The 16,888-nt window shown below is 50.0% G+C and overlaps 1 protein-coding gene across 1 annotated transcript in view; it reads left to right on the top strand.

Annotated features, from left to right (window-relative positions):
- AVL9 (AVL9 cell migration associated) overlaps positions 1 to 15,509 on the top strand; it is a 63,103-nt gene extending 47,594 nt beyond the window's left edge. The window contains exons 11-16 of the mRNA XM_043975010.1: positions 4,526 to 4,660; positions 5,480 to 5,699; positions 7,093 to 7,210; positions 8,770 to 8,823; positions 9,525 to 9,613; positions 10,949 to 15,509. Of these exons, the coding sequence (XP_043830945.1) occupies positions 4,526 to 4,660; positions 5,480 to 5,699; positions 7,093 to 7,210; positions 8,770 to 8,823; positions 9,525 to 9,613; positions 10,949 to 11,064 (732 nt within the window). The 3' untranslated portion in view covers positions 11,065 to 15,509. The remainder of the gene's footprint in view (positions 1 to 4,525; positions 4,661 to 5,479; positions 5,700 to 7,092; positions 7,211 to 8,769; positions 8,824 to 9,524; positions 9,614 to 10,948) is intronic.
- The last annotated feature ends 1,379 nt before the right edge of the window (positions 15,510 to 16,888 follow it).

Raw genomic sequence — 16,888 nt, 5'->3', positions numbered from 1 at the left:
GTTGGCTGCAGTTTCATGTATTTTTAAGATCAGCCAAATTTATCTTCATTTCATTTGGTTGCAAAAGCTCTTTCCAGGCATTGTATCTTTTAAAGATACTACACTTATTTATTTTGAAACTGATGGAGCACTTAACTAAATATTGCTGCCTTAACAAATCCCTTCTCTTCTTTCTTTCTTTTTTTTTTTTGGGTGGGGCAATGAGAGTTAAGTGACTTGCCCAGGGTCACACAGCTAGTGTCAAGTGTCTGAGGCTGGATTTGAACTCAGGTCCTCCTGAATCCAGGGCCGGTGCTTCATCCACTGCACCATCTAGCTGCCCCACTTCTTTTCTTTCTAACAGTCAATTCAGAAAAAAAATCTCTGGGTAACTACAAATCATCTAAACAATCTTTAATCACTCTTGATTGAACACAGACTCCTTCTAATCATTGGCACCTCAAGTACACCTTTCTCCAGATCATCCAGTCAAGACCTAGTACAGCGATACAGGCAGTTATCTCTTCTGGGGGAGACTGGGAGGCTGCCTGGAGTCTGCAGCCTGGGCGTATCAAAAGTGAGAATGAAAATGAGTGTCAGACCTTTTTTTAACCTGACCAAGTATACTAGTTATCACTCAGAAAATGTGTAACTTTTTCAACTTGGTCCCACCATCCTATGGAGCAAGTGCCTGTTAGTTGGCTTTTGCCATTGGGTTTTTGTTTCCCTGGCCTTTCCGGCTGAGGGTTGTCAGCATTTCTGTTTCTTTCCTTTTTCATTCATAGCTTTAATTAATAGGAGTGTTGGATTTCCTGTGGCTGTCTGATGGCATCTCTTGGATTGGAAGGACTTAACTGTGGGCAGAGTATTTAAGAATTTGTGGGTGTTATTCTCATTCAGTAGCTCAGGTTATGTTGGGGGGGGGGGACCCTTACCTTGCCCGGAACCCGTGACTAGTCAGGTTAGCTTATTCCTCAAGGAATATGCAAGAGGAAAAAGGAACAAAAAGGCCTCTAAGGAAGACAGTTGGTTGGAGGCAGATTTTTCCTGTTTGTTGGTATCAATAAGGAGCCTCGTCCACAGAAAAGGAGAAGATAAGAGACTCATTAATTAGAAACAGATGTGGAAGGTTTTAATTATAGTTTAAAAGATGTGACTGTTTAAAATAATGAGTTGTTTACAACCAGGTTCTAAAATGCTATTTCATTGTGTCCCATTATCTCCAAAGAAGCCACCTTCCGACTCAGTAAAGCCCAGCGATGCCCTGTTATCTTTAGGATCAAATACAGAATCCTGTTTTATGTCCCAGGCCCCTCCTGACCTCCCCTCCCCTGCCCTGCCAGTCTTCTTACACCTCCGAGCACCCACCCCCCACTCCCACACTCTTTGATCCAGTAGCTCTGGACGAACAAGATGCTCTGCTCTGCTCTGGCTCTTCTCACCACCTGCCCCCATGCCCACAGTGCTCTTGGAACTCATTTTCACCTCTGGGCTTCCCTGGCGTCTTTCAATTCCCAGCTCAGATCTCACCTTCTACAGAAAGCCTTTGCCCATCCTTCTTATTTCTAGTGCCTCCCCTCTACTGGCTATTTCCTGTTTATCCTATGTGCGTGTGTGTGTGTGTGTGCGCGCGCACACGTGTGCTTTTGCTTGCTTGCTTGTTGTCTCCTGAATCGGACGATGAGCTCCACAAGGGCCAAGACTGTTCTTTGCCTCTTTTTGTACCCCCAACACTTAGCACAGTGCCTGGCATATAGTAGGCACTTAATAAGTGCTTAATGACAAAGTGACAAAAGAGGAAGCTGGATACAAGTCCTGCTGCTTCATGCTCACTTGGCTGTGTGATCCTCCACAAGTCATTTAACTATTTCTGGGTCTTCGTTTCCTCATGTGTCAATTGAGGGGGTTGGACTTGATGACTTCTAAGGTTTCTTCTAACTTTAAATCTGGGAACAGGCATGAGTTGTGTGACCCTGTGCCAGTCATTTATCCTCTGAGCGCCTCAGACAACTTTAGGACATGCAGAGATGGGGAGAGGCCTCATACTAGATGTTCACCTACCATCTCCCATTCCTAATATCTGGGAAGGCCTATGACCAAGACTGCCGAAGTCGTGTTTGTAAACCAATGGTTCCCAAACTTTTTCCAGTGAATGCAGATCTCTTTTTAACTTTAAAAAAGAAAACAAATGACACCCTCCCTCCCCCCTCAAAAGGCCACTGTGAATTCAGGGATGCTTTTAAATCAATTTGTAGCTTATTCATCAAAATAGCATCTGTCTCTATTGGAAACAGGCCTCTCTGGGTGTGAGTCAGAGTATTGATTCCGGCTGCTTACTTCTCCCCCAGAGCCTGTTAATGAGGGGCTGGTGTTGCTCTGTAGCCTCCAGAGATGCCAGAGGCCTCCTTAGATCAGATCCCACACCCAGCTCATTTTAGCATCCAAACAGCAATGCCGTCAGTATTGTGAGTCACCCTGCTTCACAACCTTACTCAATTCAGCAAGCATTTATTTAGTGTCTACTGTGTGCCAAGTGACATGAGAAGTGCTGGGAACCAGGGGTTGGTCCCAGCTGGCCCCAGGGAACCCAGTGGCCTGGGGAGCTCTATCTGCCGAGACAGGTCATCACCGCCTCCCACTCAGTAACCCAGAGTCTCAGAGAGTCTTGGGGAGGGCCTGAGGTGGAGTGGCTTGCCCTGGGTCACACAAGCAGGCCCTGAGCTCATGTCTTCTTGGCCTTACGGCTCAACTCAGCCCTTCTAGGCACTAGGGACAGGAGATCACGCCAGCACCGGGAAGGCAGCCAGATGCCATCATCTATGCACGGAGCTGGTTGAAGTTCAGTGCTTGGTGCATGAGGGTCCCTCGCAAAGTCTCTGCATGTGTGCCCCCCACCCCACCCCCAGGGGAATCACTGAGAGTGGCTCTGTGCCTCTGCTGAATGGGCTTCTCAGTGCGGTTTAGGGGGCAGTTCAAGGCCTGCTCCTTGACCCATGCTGCCTTGGTCACCCCAGGTCAGTCTCTGAACCTCTCCAGGCTGGAGGTAAGTCTCTAAGACTAAGTTAGGAGAAGGTGCCCTGTGTTGGGCAGGTGAGGAACTTTCCACATGGATTCGCAAGTTCAATCCAGACCCCCTACACAAAAAATTCTCTTAGTGTCCTCTTACCCGGCAGTGTTAATAGCAAGCTAATGATTCTCAGGCCTGCCTATCCCTCCCTGACATCACTACTGACCTAAAGTCTCTCGTCTGCTGCCTTTCAGACATCTGGAGGTCCAGGAGATGTCTCAGACTGGACATGTCCAAAACTGAGCTTATTCTCTTCCACCCCAGTCCCCACTCTATCCTTCCAACCTCGGAGTCATCCAGGATTCCTCACTCCTTCTCCCTGCCCCCAAGTCGAGCCTTGCCAAAACCTGGTGATTTCCACCTTGGCGGCATCTCTCAAACACACCCCCTTCTCTCCTTGGACTCGGCTACCCCTGGTATAGACCCCCATCACCTCACACCTGGACTGTTGCTGTAGCTGCTGGCGGGTCAGCCTGCCCCAAGTCTCTCCTCTGTTCAGCCCCTGGAGTGATTGACCTGAAGCTCAGCCTGACCACATCATGTCCCCATTCAGTGAATTCCAGTGGCTCCCGGTCATGTCCAGGCTCAAACCCCTTCACGATCTGGTCCCTCCTACCCTCCCAGTCTTCGTCCACCTTGCTTCCCAACACACCGTCTTCAGTCCAGTGACCCCGGCCTCCTAGCTCTCCTGGCTCTGGGCCCCCTGCCTGGAAGGCTTCCCCTTCTCTGGTCTGTCTTCTGACTTCCTCCAAGGCCTAAAATCCCACTTCTGTGATAAACCTTGCCCAACCCTCTGAATTCAAGCTCTTTCCATCTCCATCGTTCCCTATTCATCAGATGTGTGCGTCTCTTTCCTTGTCTCCCCTATTCAACTGTGAGCGCCTGGAGGGTCGGGACTGTCTTCTGCTTCCTTCTGTATCCTGAGTGCTTAGCACACTGTAGCTGTGTAATGTGTTTGTTGCCTGACTCTACCAGCTCCATTCTTGTAGCTGTATTCGCTGAAAAGGGGCAAGGACTTGCCCCAGCCTCAGTCAGTCACCAACGATGACCACGGATCATCTGGTAGTGAAGAATGGGATTTGACCACCTGAGGGTCAAGGATCTCAAACTGAACTGAAAGCCAGTGGGACCCAACCCAGATTGACTTCCCCATCATACTAGTACTTTTTAAAATGTTACCCATCTCGTTTATTTTAGCGTCACCTACATTTCTCAGCTAATCTCTTCCCCCAGCCTCTCTGTTCTTTAGAACAAAGGGGAAATGGTGGAACCGCCCCATTAGAAGAGTCGGCTCCGTCCGGAGGCCTCCCCTTCCACCACTACGTGGAATAGAAGCTGCAGCCAGAACTTTAAGAACAAGTGGAACACTGAGGTTGGGTTTTCAAAACCTCCACAGTGGTTTCATGATGAAGAGGGAAGAAGATGCTGCTTCTCTTCATCCCCTCAAGTTGTGCTCTTCCTGTCTCCTTTCATTCCTAGGGCTATCTCTGTTTGCCATACATGGCCCTGCAGCAGCATCACCTCCTCTCCGATGTGACCGTCCGAGGATTTGTCGCGGGGGCGACCAACATTCTTTTTCGGCAACAGAAGCACCTCAGTGATGCCATTGTAGAAGTATGTCTTGAATGTGGGAAGCAGGGCAAAGAAATGGGGGGGCTGTGTGGGCAGAAGTGACCCCTGAAGGTCAGTCCCCCCAGAGTGTTTGCCATGGTTGCCTAATGGCTACAGCCTGTTCCTGGCAAAGGTCAGGGTCCTTTTTCCACATTTCTAGTTTAAACCACTGGTTCTCTCATGCTTTCAAAAAGTCAGAAGCCATAAATACTCTGCCTTGGTTTTTTGTGTGTACCTCAGTGATTCAATGCGACTCATTGGGTAGCTCAGAATAGCAGCAGATAGATGTGCGGTTTGGGCTGGGAGGGCTAGAGAATGACTTTCCTCGGTGGAGTTAGGGTGACTTCCTATGTTTCTTTAAATTGAGGTAGAGAAATTCTGAATTTTGGTTTAAATGAAGGCCTCCTTTATTTGGGAGGCCACGTGGTGCTGAGGGAACCTGGAGCCATCGGCCCTGAGGCCAGGCCCTCTTGCCTGCCACCTGTGTGTCTTTGGCCTGCTCGTGGAATCCCTCTGGGCCTCCGCAGCCCTTCCAGCCCCAAATGGAGGGGCCTAGAAGCTGGAGTCCCTCACCTTTTCTGTGTCCAAGACAGATCCCTTTGTGGGCCCCTCTTCAGAATCCTGAAGCAAAGGCTTATGTTCTGGTAGAGATGCAGTCCCCCCCTCACTGTCCAAGTCCATGGGCCCCCTAAAATCTCTCCATGGACCTTTGGGGGTTTATGGGCTCCAGAATGAGAACCAACCCCTCTTTTAGATTCTTGTTTTGGTTCTACACGTAGTGCATGACAGCCCCAGATGATGATACATGTATGTTCTGCATAGGTAGAAGAAGCGGTCGTGCACATCCATGATCCAGAACTGAGGAAGATTCTGAGCCCAACCACAGCTGACCTGCGATTTGCTGACCATTTGGTGAAGCACGTGACCGAGAACAGGGATGACGTGTTTCTAGACGGCACAGGCTGGGAGGGAGGCGACGAGTGGATCCGGGCACAGTTTGCAGTCTATGTCCATGCCCTGCTGGCTGCCTCACTACAGTTAGGTAAGAATGCCACCACTGAGGACCACTGTTGGAGCCCCTTTGCAGAGGGAACCCTGGAAAACTGAGCCTGAACTGAGAACCTAGGGCACCTCTAATTATGCTGTACAGCTTTAAATAAAGCAAGAAAAGGATAAGAAATAGAAAAAATAAAGTACCAAAAATTATTTTATTGTAATTAAGTAAATTATAGTAAGTTATGTCATATTAATATATAAAGTTATTTATAAGTAAAATAATACAGTAATAAACATAAAGCAAAGAATAAGGCAAAAAATATAAAAAGCCAAAAAAATAAGCCATGGTACAGTCACCACTGTCTGGGCAGTGAAGAGGTCCAGCAGACAGGAGACAGACACCGCACATACCCCTTGGGGGGGGGTATCAGAGGGCTGCCAGAGGTTGCCTGGGTCATTCCTGCTCCTGAGGTGGGCGTCACCACCCTTCAGGACCCACCCAGGCCTGCCTCTGGACCTTGATCGCATCATTCCTTGGGATTTCTCAAGTCCCTTTCTAGCTTTCGGTTCTGTGAGAAAGCTGAGTGACGAGAATCACCTGTCCCTGTGATCTTTGTCGGTGTGCATCAGGGCACTGGAGCCCACGCCCCTGGGTTTGAATCCCGGCTTTGCTGCTCAGAATCTGTGTGATGCTGGGCAAGCCCTTCTTCCCATCTCTTCTTACCTGTGAGCTTCTTAGTGTTTCACCTTTCTTGTGGAGGAAACTGAGGCACCCACAGATCAGTTGAGTGACCTGGAATCAATAAGTCTCTGACAAAAGACAATGTGTAGCCTTAGATGCCTGCATGAGTTCTTCCCATCTAACCACACGGCCTCATGGGGAATCAGCGCTTTTTCTTAATAATTAGTTGTCTTCACATCTAGGCCTTTCACAGTAGAATTAGGTGAAAAGAGGTTGTTCCTCCTAATGAATGAATTGAAGACTGACTTTAGACTTCAGCCACACACTGAAACCTGAGCTTCCTCCTTCTCTCCTCAAGGCCGCTACAAGTGTTACATTTCCCCTTGTCCCTTCAGTAAACAGCAGTCTTTCCAGGCCCCCAGTAAGAGGAGGCCCACCATGAAGTTTCCCCATGCAACCAAGAAAATGGAATCAGGGTTTTTAGGAAACGCTTCTCTGAGGAATTCTAGCCATGTTGGCTCTTCTGTGTGGGAACCGTTGGTCCACCTCGGATTATTAAGGGGGTGTAAGGATTGAAAGGCCAGCCCAGATTCGCAGTCAAAGAGCTCACTTGTTAGTCCGTTCTAACTGGATTGGTTTTAAATCAAACTGTTACCTTTGAAAAACGACCTTGGCAGTGAGAATAGGGGGGCCGGGCATGGGGCAGTTCTTTGGGGGATGTTTGCCCTTCAGCCTGAACCAAATGTCTCCTTGGCAGATAATGAAAAGACGCTATCAGACTACGGGACAACCTTTGTCACAGCCTGGAAGAATACACACAATTACAGGGTCTGGAACAGCAACCGACATCCGGCTCTGGCAGAAATAAACCCAAAGTAAGGAGGTGGGCGGGTGGGCGCTGTGGGGGCGTGAGGAAGGGAGAGAAGGACACTGGGATAATTCAGAGGGGTCTGTGGCCTCCTCGGCCAGGAAGTTCACCCCTCTCTGTCTGCCCACCCACTAGGCAGCGTTTGCCCAGTGGCCTCCCAGTGTGGTGGAGGCCTTCCTTGTTTGTTCCCAACCTCCTGAGGTACAGGGAAACACTCCATCGGATCTCTATCAGCTCCTCGTTCTTTCTCTGAGTCAGGCAGCTCTCCTTTTTCCTTAGTTGGTTAGTAGCTTGTGCACACCTAGCACGCACCTGTCCTTGCTCGTGATGTCACAGCGCTCCTGGGTTCCTTCAAGACTGAGCTGGAACGTGGCCTTCCGCCGGAAGCTTGGGCTAGTCCCCCCTCCCTGTTAGTAGCTTCCCCACCATCCACACAGCTTAGATTCAGGCAGAATGGAAGCTCCTCAAAGGCAGCTTTTTCTTCGTATCTCCAGGGCCCAGCCCGGGGCGAGAGCTTCATAATCTTATTGATAGAAGGAGCCATGGTGGCATGGCAGTCACACACCACCATTAAAACTGTGGCCCTCTCTCCACTTGTGGCATCCAAGGGACGCGCCTATAAACTCACACTGAGGAACAAGGCCGTGTTGGAGTCTTGATAACTGGCATTCTTCATCCACCTGGATGGCCAGGCCAGACCCTGAGGGGGTTCCGCATCTTGGCCAGAGGCCCTCCCCCACCCCAGAGGAGCTCCATCTCCCCGGGGTCTCTCCTCAGATCTGCAAGGTGGATGGCCTGGGATGGGGGACACAAGCTAACTGACCGATGTCCAGCCCTGCCCTCGGGCATCACCAACCAACACCACGCTCTTGCTCATGTGGCATAATCTCTCATTTATGGTGTTAAGGCCAGTGGGAGAGCTTTCTGTTCTGCCCACCCTCCTTCCAAACCCTTCCACACCCCCATGGCCCTTCTGAGGGTGTCACTTGCCCAGTTCAGAAACTGTGTGGGGCTGCCAAGTATAATCTGCAGTCCTAGGTCTGGCACCTGTGACTCTGTACCATCAGGTTTGATCTCACCCTAATCCCATCCAGTCCAGCAGCTGGTGGTACAGCCCATAGAGCGTCTGGAGTCAGGAAAACCAGAGTTCAAGTCCAGCCTCAGACCCTTCCCAGCTAGGGATCCCGGGCAGGTCACTTCACTTCTATTCCTCAGCTGTGAAATGGGCCCAGTGAGGACCCAGTGAGAGCACAGTGCGGCGGCTGGGACACGGGAGGTACAGCAGTGGTACTTGTTCCCTCCCTCCCCAGTCGCACCAGAGCAGCCCCACGCAAGAGCCCTCTCTGGCCCTTTCCCCCAAGCGTCCAGTCTCTGCCTGTGCTGTCCTTTCCATCTCTCAGGGCGGGGCCTGGATCCAGTAGCACTGCCTTCTGGCCCTTTCCTGGGGACTGGGGTGGGTGCACATGGCAGTCCCCGCCACCTCTTCCCATTAGCTAGCCAGACCCCAGAAGGCAGGGACCAGGGTCCTGGGATGGACCGGTCAAAACCGCACCCTTTGTTTTACAGCCACCCCTTCCAGGGCCAGTATTCGGTGTCAGACGTGAAGTTGAGATTCTCACAGTGAGTATGGTGGGGCCCGGTGGTGCTCTGCTCAAGCTGGCTCCTTTCAGCTTGTGTAAGAAACTCTGCAAGGGGGGGCAGCTAGGTGGCACAGTAGATAAAGCACCAGCCCTGGATTCAGGAGGACTTGAGTTCAAATCCAGCCTCAGACAATTGACGCTTACTAGCTGTGTGGCCCTGGGCAAGTCACTTAACCCTCATTGCCCCACAAAAAAAAAAGGAAGGAAGGAAGAAACTCTGCAAGGGCCCTCAGCGTCATTCAGTGGAGACAGGGCAGGTGTCGGGGTCGTCCTGCACTGCTACCACACGTACTTTTCCTATCTTCTCTGGGGGTGAAGGTCCATGTGTTTAGTACCTCCTACTCTGAAAGGGTCCCAGGTCACTGCCCTTTTGAATAGAGAACATGAATTGAGAGACCTGTGGCTTGGAGGTGGAAGGCCCGGTTTGAGCACGAGCTCTGTGCTGTTGCTCATCACCTAGCTGTGGGGGTGCCACAGCTCCCATGGGACTAGGAACGCTCCTGCTCTGAGCTGGGGTTCTGAGGAGGAAAGTGCTTCCTAGAAGGCCCTTAGCATGTTAGCCACCCTGGCCAGGCCAAGTAGCCTCCTCCTGTCCATTCCTTTTGTACATGAACTGGGCATCAAGCGGGGGCGGGGGGGCGCTTTCTGGGAGTGCATGACGGTTCTGCTTTCTCCACGCAGCTCTGTCCAGAACAGTGAACGCGGTAAAAAGATTGGAAATGCCATGGTCACAACAAGCCGGAATGTGGTACAAACCGGAAAAGCTGTCGGTAAGGCACTGGCACAAAGAGGCCAGTCCACAGCCCCAGGTTCTAAGCCTCATTTTCTTTGGTGAACTTTGTTTGGCTGTGGCAGGACCAAGCCAAGCAAAACCCCCTCCCAGCTCATTTGCTGGAAGCAGACCAGAGTGATTGTCTCACACTTATTCAACTGCCCCCCTCACCCCGTGTTTTCATTTGATTTTGTTTTTCAGAGAAAGGGAGACTTTGCTTTTACATGGTAACGTCAGTGGTGTTCCCCCAGATCCACCACCTTCCCTCTGTCTGACCCCGGCTCTCCCAAGCCTCACTTTCCTCTTCTGTAAAATGAGGGAGTTGGACAAGACACTGGGGCTCCCACCCCCGGCCTTCACTGACCTGTGTCAGGGACAGTCCCATCCCCAGTGTGCCCTACAACTGACCATTCAGAACACAGCTTGAACTAGGGCATCTGCCATCTGCGGCAGCGATTCCTGCGGTAGCCATCCCCTGTCGGATTAGCAAGCCAGGTTCAGTTCTTCCCTCTGAATGCCTTCCTCTCCCTGAGGCAGGGTCCTGGACTACCCAGTATCAATTATCGCCTCCTCTTTGAGGTGCTGATAGGAAAGGCAGGAAAGCCAAGAGCTCTCTTTGTTCCCTCTCACCGCATCCTCTTTTCTGTGCACCCTGGGAGGTCCTTGTATCCAAGGCCAGCCAAGCCTGGCACATGGCAATGAGCTTGGAGGCTTCATTAGGGACCTGCTTTCTGCTTAGAATGGGCCCAATTCAATCTATGCTGAGAGCTGCTTCGTGCCACATGCATGGTGACTGTCATTAGGTTTCCAGTGCCCGATGTGATGCTTTGTGTCCTGGGAACATCCAGTACCTTGTTGAACTCCCATTGAATCCTTACTGTGGTAGATTCAGGAAGCTCAGAAAAGAAGGCTCTTGAAAGTCTTGTGCTAAGAAGCGAATCAGCCGGTCACTTGTGCATGATACACCTAGGAAATGTGGGTATTCTGCAATTAGAAGTCCCCTTGTGACCTTTTCATCATCATTATTGCTATTAGTCATTTCTAACCATTTAACAGATGGGATCTTCATATGCTTTTCTGGGGAATGTGAGAACTTGGATGGGGAAAAAATGCCCCTCTATTTTCACTAACCTCCAAATGAAATCTTAAATTTCATTTCACATTTCCCTCATTTGTGTAAATATGTCATTCTGAGAAGGGGTCCAGAGGGTCAGAAGCCCCAGTTTAGCCCAGGCCAGTCACTGGCCTCCATCCACCTGAAGTTTTGTGATTCGGGCAACTGGTGAGTGCGTTCTCTCCCCACAAAGTGACAACTCTCTCCTCCCGTGTCTAGGCCAGTCCGTTGGAGGAGCTCTCTCCAGTGCAAAGACGGCCATGTCCTCATGGCTCTCTACTTTGACCCAGTCAGCCACGCCAGGTCTCACGGAGCCACCAGATGGGAAGCACTGAGAGCAGACAGTGCTTGGCCTGCTCACCGGCCGGATGTCGTAAAGGGCTGCTCTCTTTGCGCTTACAAAAATGTGAATGAATGTGGCCTACTTTGGAAGTATGAAAGAACGACCATCATGATGTTGCTATGTAGAATGTTTGTCTCAATTGACTACTTTTATTTAAATCTGAGCCTAATTCATCCAAACTAGGAAACGGACCATGTGATGGTTTTGATTTTCTGATTTTGTACATTTGTTTGTCTATAGAAGTTGCTTATGTAAATTATAGTCATGTTTTACCTCTTGGATAGACAAGTGCATATTCTAATTTGTTCATTAAAAATAATATTATATATTGATTCCTCTCAAACTGGGTCCAGAAATGTTATCTGGCCCTTGGCTTTATAAGTTTTGAGCCCTTTTCTGTTGGGATTTTTTCTTATTTTATTTTATTCTAAATTAATTTAAGCAGAGGTATAGATTTATAATTACATGACAAGGGTATAAATTGGTGGTTGTTTTCCACCTACCATGTCTTTCCTTCCCCCAATTCAATCACACTTGTTCACTTGCAGCTCAAAGAAGATGGTGGGAAAAGATGGGGTTTTTAAAGTTAATCTTATAATCCTTGAAAACTTGTTATATCACTGGCACCCTTCTCTGTCTGCACTCCTCCCCCCCCCGACCTTGCTTTTCCTAATTCAGTCCCAGAAGGTAAGAAGGTCAGGGCTACATTCAATTGATTGAAATCATGCCCATGCTGTTGGAAACCTTGTTTAAAACCCTGGGCAGCACTTTTCAAGATGGCTGCTAACCCTAGTCATGCTACTCTTCTGTATATCACTCACAGATGTCTAACTCGGTGCCCTCTCTTCTCTCCCTTTGCACGTTTTGTCCTGTTGGTGTTTTGCCTGGGTTTTTGTTCCTCAAACAGCATTTCTTCCTACAGGTTCCTGGCCCTTCTCCCTTCCCAAATGAAAGTCATTTTAAGGTATTGCCTCCTTAATGTGTTTTTAGGAGAGAAAAGAGTTCTGTGTAAAACAGGAATGCTGTCTGAGCACCAATTTGAATAATGTTGAGATTGAAGCCAGGGGATAGAAGGGAAGGTTGCCGGCCTCTCACTAAGGCAGCTTCATGAAACAGATCTGGCCAGATGTCAGGCTTGTGCAGAGGCCCGTGTGATGCTCTACTTGCCCCTAAAGGCTTTGACATCACCTCGTCCCCTTTCTGACTAGCCCAAGAGGCTCTGGGAGAACCGTCTTCAGGGGCTGAGTCTCGAGGACAAGTTGAATCAACATTTTAGTAAAACACCCTCTTGTATGTAGTACTACGCCAACACGAGTCATAAGGTCATGCGAAGGAGCACTTGACTAGCCCTTGGTTGAAAACAGTCATTGGATTTCTCAGTTCTTTAGTGAGAGGCTGGACTCTTGTTGCCCTCAGACACATGGTAACTGCTCCTGTCCATACTGCTCCTGTGGACTCTCCATCTGATCAGGGGTCTTCTTCCTGCCAGTCCTATCCTTGATTGCAGGAAGAGACTCCAGGTGTGCGGATGGTGACTGATAAAGGCCTGGCCCACTGGAGGCAGTGTGTCGGCCACCTGTCACCTTTCCTGCCAGGGAGCAAGCAGCCCACGTGGCCTCCCCCCCAGTAGACTGGGAAGAGAAAGCCACAGCAGTTCCCCCAAGAAGTGAGTTGCATGAGTACAGCACCGAGACCCTTGGTGTTCTCACTGGAGGCGTCTTCTTCACAAGCAAGGGCCCATTGGGAGTTTCCCAAGTACAGTCCACCATCGCTCCTTAAACCCTGCACGCTCCCCTGGGCCAGAGGGTCAGTATTTTTGTCCAGAGCTGTCTTTGGATGGAAGACTGGGCTGGATGAGCCAGGCTTGCACTGAGGGACCCTCTGGTCTGCAGTGACTCTTGGGGGGGGGGATCTGAGCTCTGCCCAAGTATGATCTGTTCTCGCTTGGAATATGTAGCTCAGAGGAACTGTCTGTCGGTGTTTCAGTGAAGAGCAGTCGAGGTCTTCTAAGGAAAGACCCTCATTTAACGGATTGAACATGAGCCATGGGCAGAGGGGGAGGGGCAACGCCAAATGTCGACGTGAGCTTTGCTGTCAGACGACTTGTTTCCATGTACCTTAAGAGAAGCCTTTTAGTCCAGCAACAGATACAGCTTAGGATCTAGTTTCCGAGTGAAGATCTTGCCTGTATCTGTTTCGCCCCAGCCTAGGAAGACTGAAACGCATTTTTCTCTGTGGCTCTGGAGGTCTAGCAGGGAGCCGGCATACCTGGCGGCTGGGGGTCCAGCCTCTGACTCAGGGCCCAGCTTGCAGGTGTAGCACCAGCAGAGCACTCTCCCACCACTCCCGGAAAGTTGAGAGGTTTAAGGGCATGTACTGAGCATCTGGCCAGAAGTGCAGAAAGACTGAATTTTGAGGAGAGCTGCCTTTAAAGGCTCATGAAATGAGCCTTTGCCGCCAACCACTGGGCATGGAGGCCCATCCTTTCTCCATCCACAGGCTGTCGAGGTATAAAATTCTGGTGGGATGGGGTGTGGAGAAAACACTGGATGTTGTTCCAAATCGACCCCTAAGTAGCAAGTGTTTCTGTTGACTGGAATCTGTGTTGGGAGAGACCATTCCAGGTGAGTGCCACGCCTTCAAAAGAAAGATGGTGGCACTCAAAGTAAGGCTGATTCTATTTTGTTAGAATTCACAATGATCCCCCAGATATCCTATAAGCATCACGTGTTCAGTATGACTCTCCCTTCCCCCAAGTCCTCCCCCTCAGACTGACCCATAGACTCCTTTTTTTAAAAGCAACAACCAAACTGCAGTGATATGCTTTGAAAGTAAACTGAGCCCAGGATTCTGTGTTTTCTCCAGAAAAATCAGTGTTTATAACTATTTCTATAATGTTTCTCTTGTGTGACTTCAGAGGAGGAGAAGGAGGGGGAGGCCCTGGGGTAAGAGAGGTTGGAGAAAGTTTTTAGATTCCTGGGTAAAAGTAGATTGAGAGCAGTATTTAATTCTCTATCAGGATTCTTTGGGAGAGAAGTGAGGTATTATCAATGATCTGAGCCTTTAAAGTTTCAAATGTACAAGTAGACAGGAGATTGGAGAGCTCTTGGGGGTGGTTTGTATTAAGTAGGACAAGCGATGGGCAAAGCCCGGTGCCCTTCGCCAGAGTTGCTTTTCTTAAATAGCCCTGCATTATTGAGGCTGTTGGAGCCACCCGACCAAGCGCTGAATCCCTGGCCCTTTGGGAACTGTTGTCCCAGAGGCTTGTCAGGACACTGGGCTATCAGTGGGAAACTGCAGGAGGAGATAGGGGCAATAGTACACCCGCCATCCCTTCCCGTGCCCCCCACACTTGGGGTTCCTCTTAGTTTGGTGTTTAGTCTATGGAGTTTGGAATAGAGGGCCTGCCTGCCTTGGGGTGTCCTAACCCTTTGATCCACCATGCTCAGTCCTACCCAGTTCTTTTGGGAGGGACACTTGAGGAGACCAGCAGATGTATACAGCCTCCAAATCTCATGTATTCAACCAGTTACCAGAGCAGTCCTTCTATATAGCATAATATCAGAATGGTAGTTCTCTCATTCAGAATCTCCTGATGTGTGTAATCTTGAAAGGTTCATTTCATAGTTTCCTATTGCCCAACCTTCTGTACATATTCAGCAAGGACAGTAAAGAGAAATAAAGATCTAGGCTTCTCACTATACCAGTAGTTATGTCTTACAAGTGACTTACTGATAGCATCGTGATGCAGGTTTCCACATCCGACTGCTCCAAAACAAGATACTGTGCATGCCTAAAAACTGGTAGGTTTTCTGAAGTGTTCGTGCATTTGTATTCTGCAGAGCCAGTTTCAAGTTTGCTCTTTTCCTTATTGGTAAAAGAAGGAAAGACTGTGTGGAAATCACGTCAACAGGGCACGATTTACCTTGCCAGCTTTCATTGTCCACTGACCTCGCGTGTGTTGCTAGCTCCTCAGAATGTTGTTTTACTGCAGGATAACCCTCATCCATTTCAGTCTGATGCTAGGGTGGCAAAATGGGATTGACTTTCTCAGAAGGGCCATTTTACATTGTTTTCTGGAAACGTTTCACTATTTTACAACTGGACCAATCATACGAACAAATCAGACTGTCAATGTTTGTGTCTCAATTCCAGAAGCATTTCATTAAAGACGAGATGAATTCAAACATCCGGGACTGAAAACTCGCCACTGTCCCATCAAGAAAGTCCAATGGAAAGTGGCCAGGGTGGGGTCCAGGTGTGTGGGATCACAAGATTGGGCTTGTCTCCCCTGAGCTTTCTCATGTGAGCTGCGTGATTGTCAAAACGCCTTCAGTCTGTACCTCATATTATCCACTTTTGCTGATTGTCAAACACTCTTTCCAAAAGAAAGGAAGGAGAATAAAATTGCAGTGTTCCTGCCCTGCCTTCCCCACAGCTGCCTTGTCTTTCCTGTCTGTAGCCCGAGCTTTCCTTAAAAAGAAGCCCGTTTCGGGGCAGCTGGGTGGCGCAGTGGATAGAGCACTGGCCCTGGAGTCAGGAGTACCTGAGTTCAAATCCAGCCTCAGACACATAACACTTACTAGCTGTGTGACCCTAGGCAAGTCACTTAACCCCAATTGCCTCACTAAAAAAAACAAACAACAAAAAAAATCCAAGCCCGTTTCTAGGGACGAGCAGAGAGAAGACATGAATGGGTCCCCGGAACTTTTCCTGCATTGTCTGCTTTTGGCAATGGGCTCACTCGGAGTTTCTGTTACTTCTAAAAAAGCTACACAAATGGGTAACGACCAGATGCAGCCTGTGTGGATGAAGGAATGGGGGTTTGAGAACAGGGAGGCACAAAGTAAGATGCAGGCTACCCTCTCACCTCACCACTCAGTCCTTCATTCTCAGCGCTCAGCCCAAGTTGTCTGATGCCCATTTGGGGGACTGTGGGAGATTGTTACATCCTTATCCTTTCATTCATTTTGTGTTCTGCCTCCCTTTTCTAACTAATGGCATTCCTCTGTGAATTCAGACTCCCACTGAGCTGGGTGCCCCTCTCTTCTCTCCCTGCCCCCCATCCCGCTCCCCCGGTCTCCCCCAGCCAAACTGTTTCATTGGGAAGCACTGGGATACTGCATTTTGGGAAAGGAAGTTCTCCATCGCTCCCCGCCCCCACCCTGATGTTCCAGCCAGCTAAGCTAACTGCTGTTCTCACCCTCTGCCTCCCCCCCCCCCAGCCGCCTTTGTTAACCAGGCTGTGTTGCACGTTTAGAAAGTAAGCATTTGTCCTGTGTCCTATGTCCCGTCCCCCCCAACACCACCACCCTCAACTGCCCCTCCTTGTCCCAGCTGCCTCTGGGGCCTGACCTCAGCCATCTACCCCTCCTCCCATCTTTGAACCAACCCCCTGGGTGGGATGGGTTCCTGCCACCCTGTACTGATTCTGGGGGGCAGTGTTGATGGGTGGGCTGAGGGCTGGGAAGCTGAAGTGGGTGGGTGAGCAAGGCTGCTGCCGGTAGGTCTGGTCGTGCCTTACTAGAGAGGAAGAGTCTGTGGGGGAGGGGAGGTGGGGAAAGGGGCTCGCTGCAGGGACGAGCTCCCGGAGCTGGAAACCAGGCCCCTCCCCCTCAGTTGAGCCTCTCTTTTGAAAATCCCATTTGATTCACAGCCCTGACCATCCCCCCTTCCTGAGGAGCCCGCAGGCCCCCAAGGGGGGGGGGAAGCATTCCAGGCGGAGGGGGATGGGAAGGGAATTCCCCTTCTTTTGAGGCACAGACCGAGCACAAAGGGACCCCAGCCTAGCCAGGCCCTGGGACGGGGCATCAGCC

The sequence above is a fragment of the Dromiciops gliroides genome, chromosome 1 (genome assembly GCF_019393635.1).
Source record: "Dromiciops gliroides isolate mDroGli1 chromosome 1, mDroGli1.pri, whole genome shotgun sequence".
Lineage (NCBI taxonomy): Eukaryota > Metazoa > Chordata > Mammalia > Microbiotheria > Microbiotheriidae > Dromiciops > Dromiciops gliroides.
The sequence above is the reverse complement of the archived record's forward strand: the minus strand, read 5'-3'. Positions and strand labels throughout refer to the sequence as shown.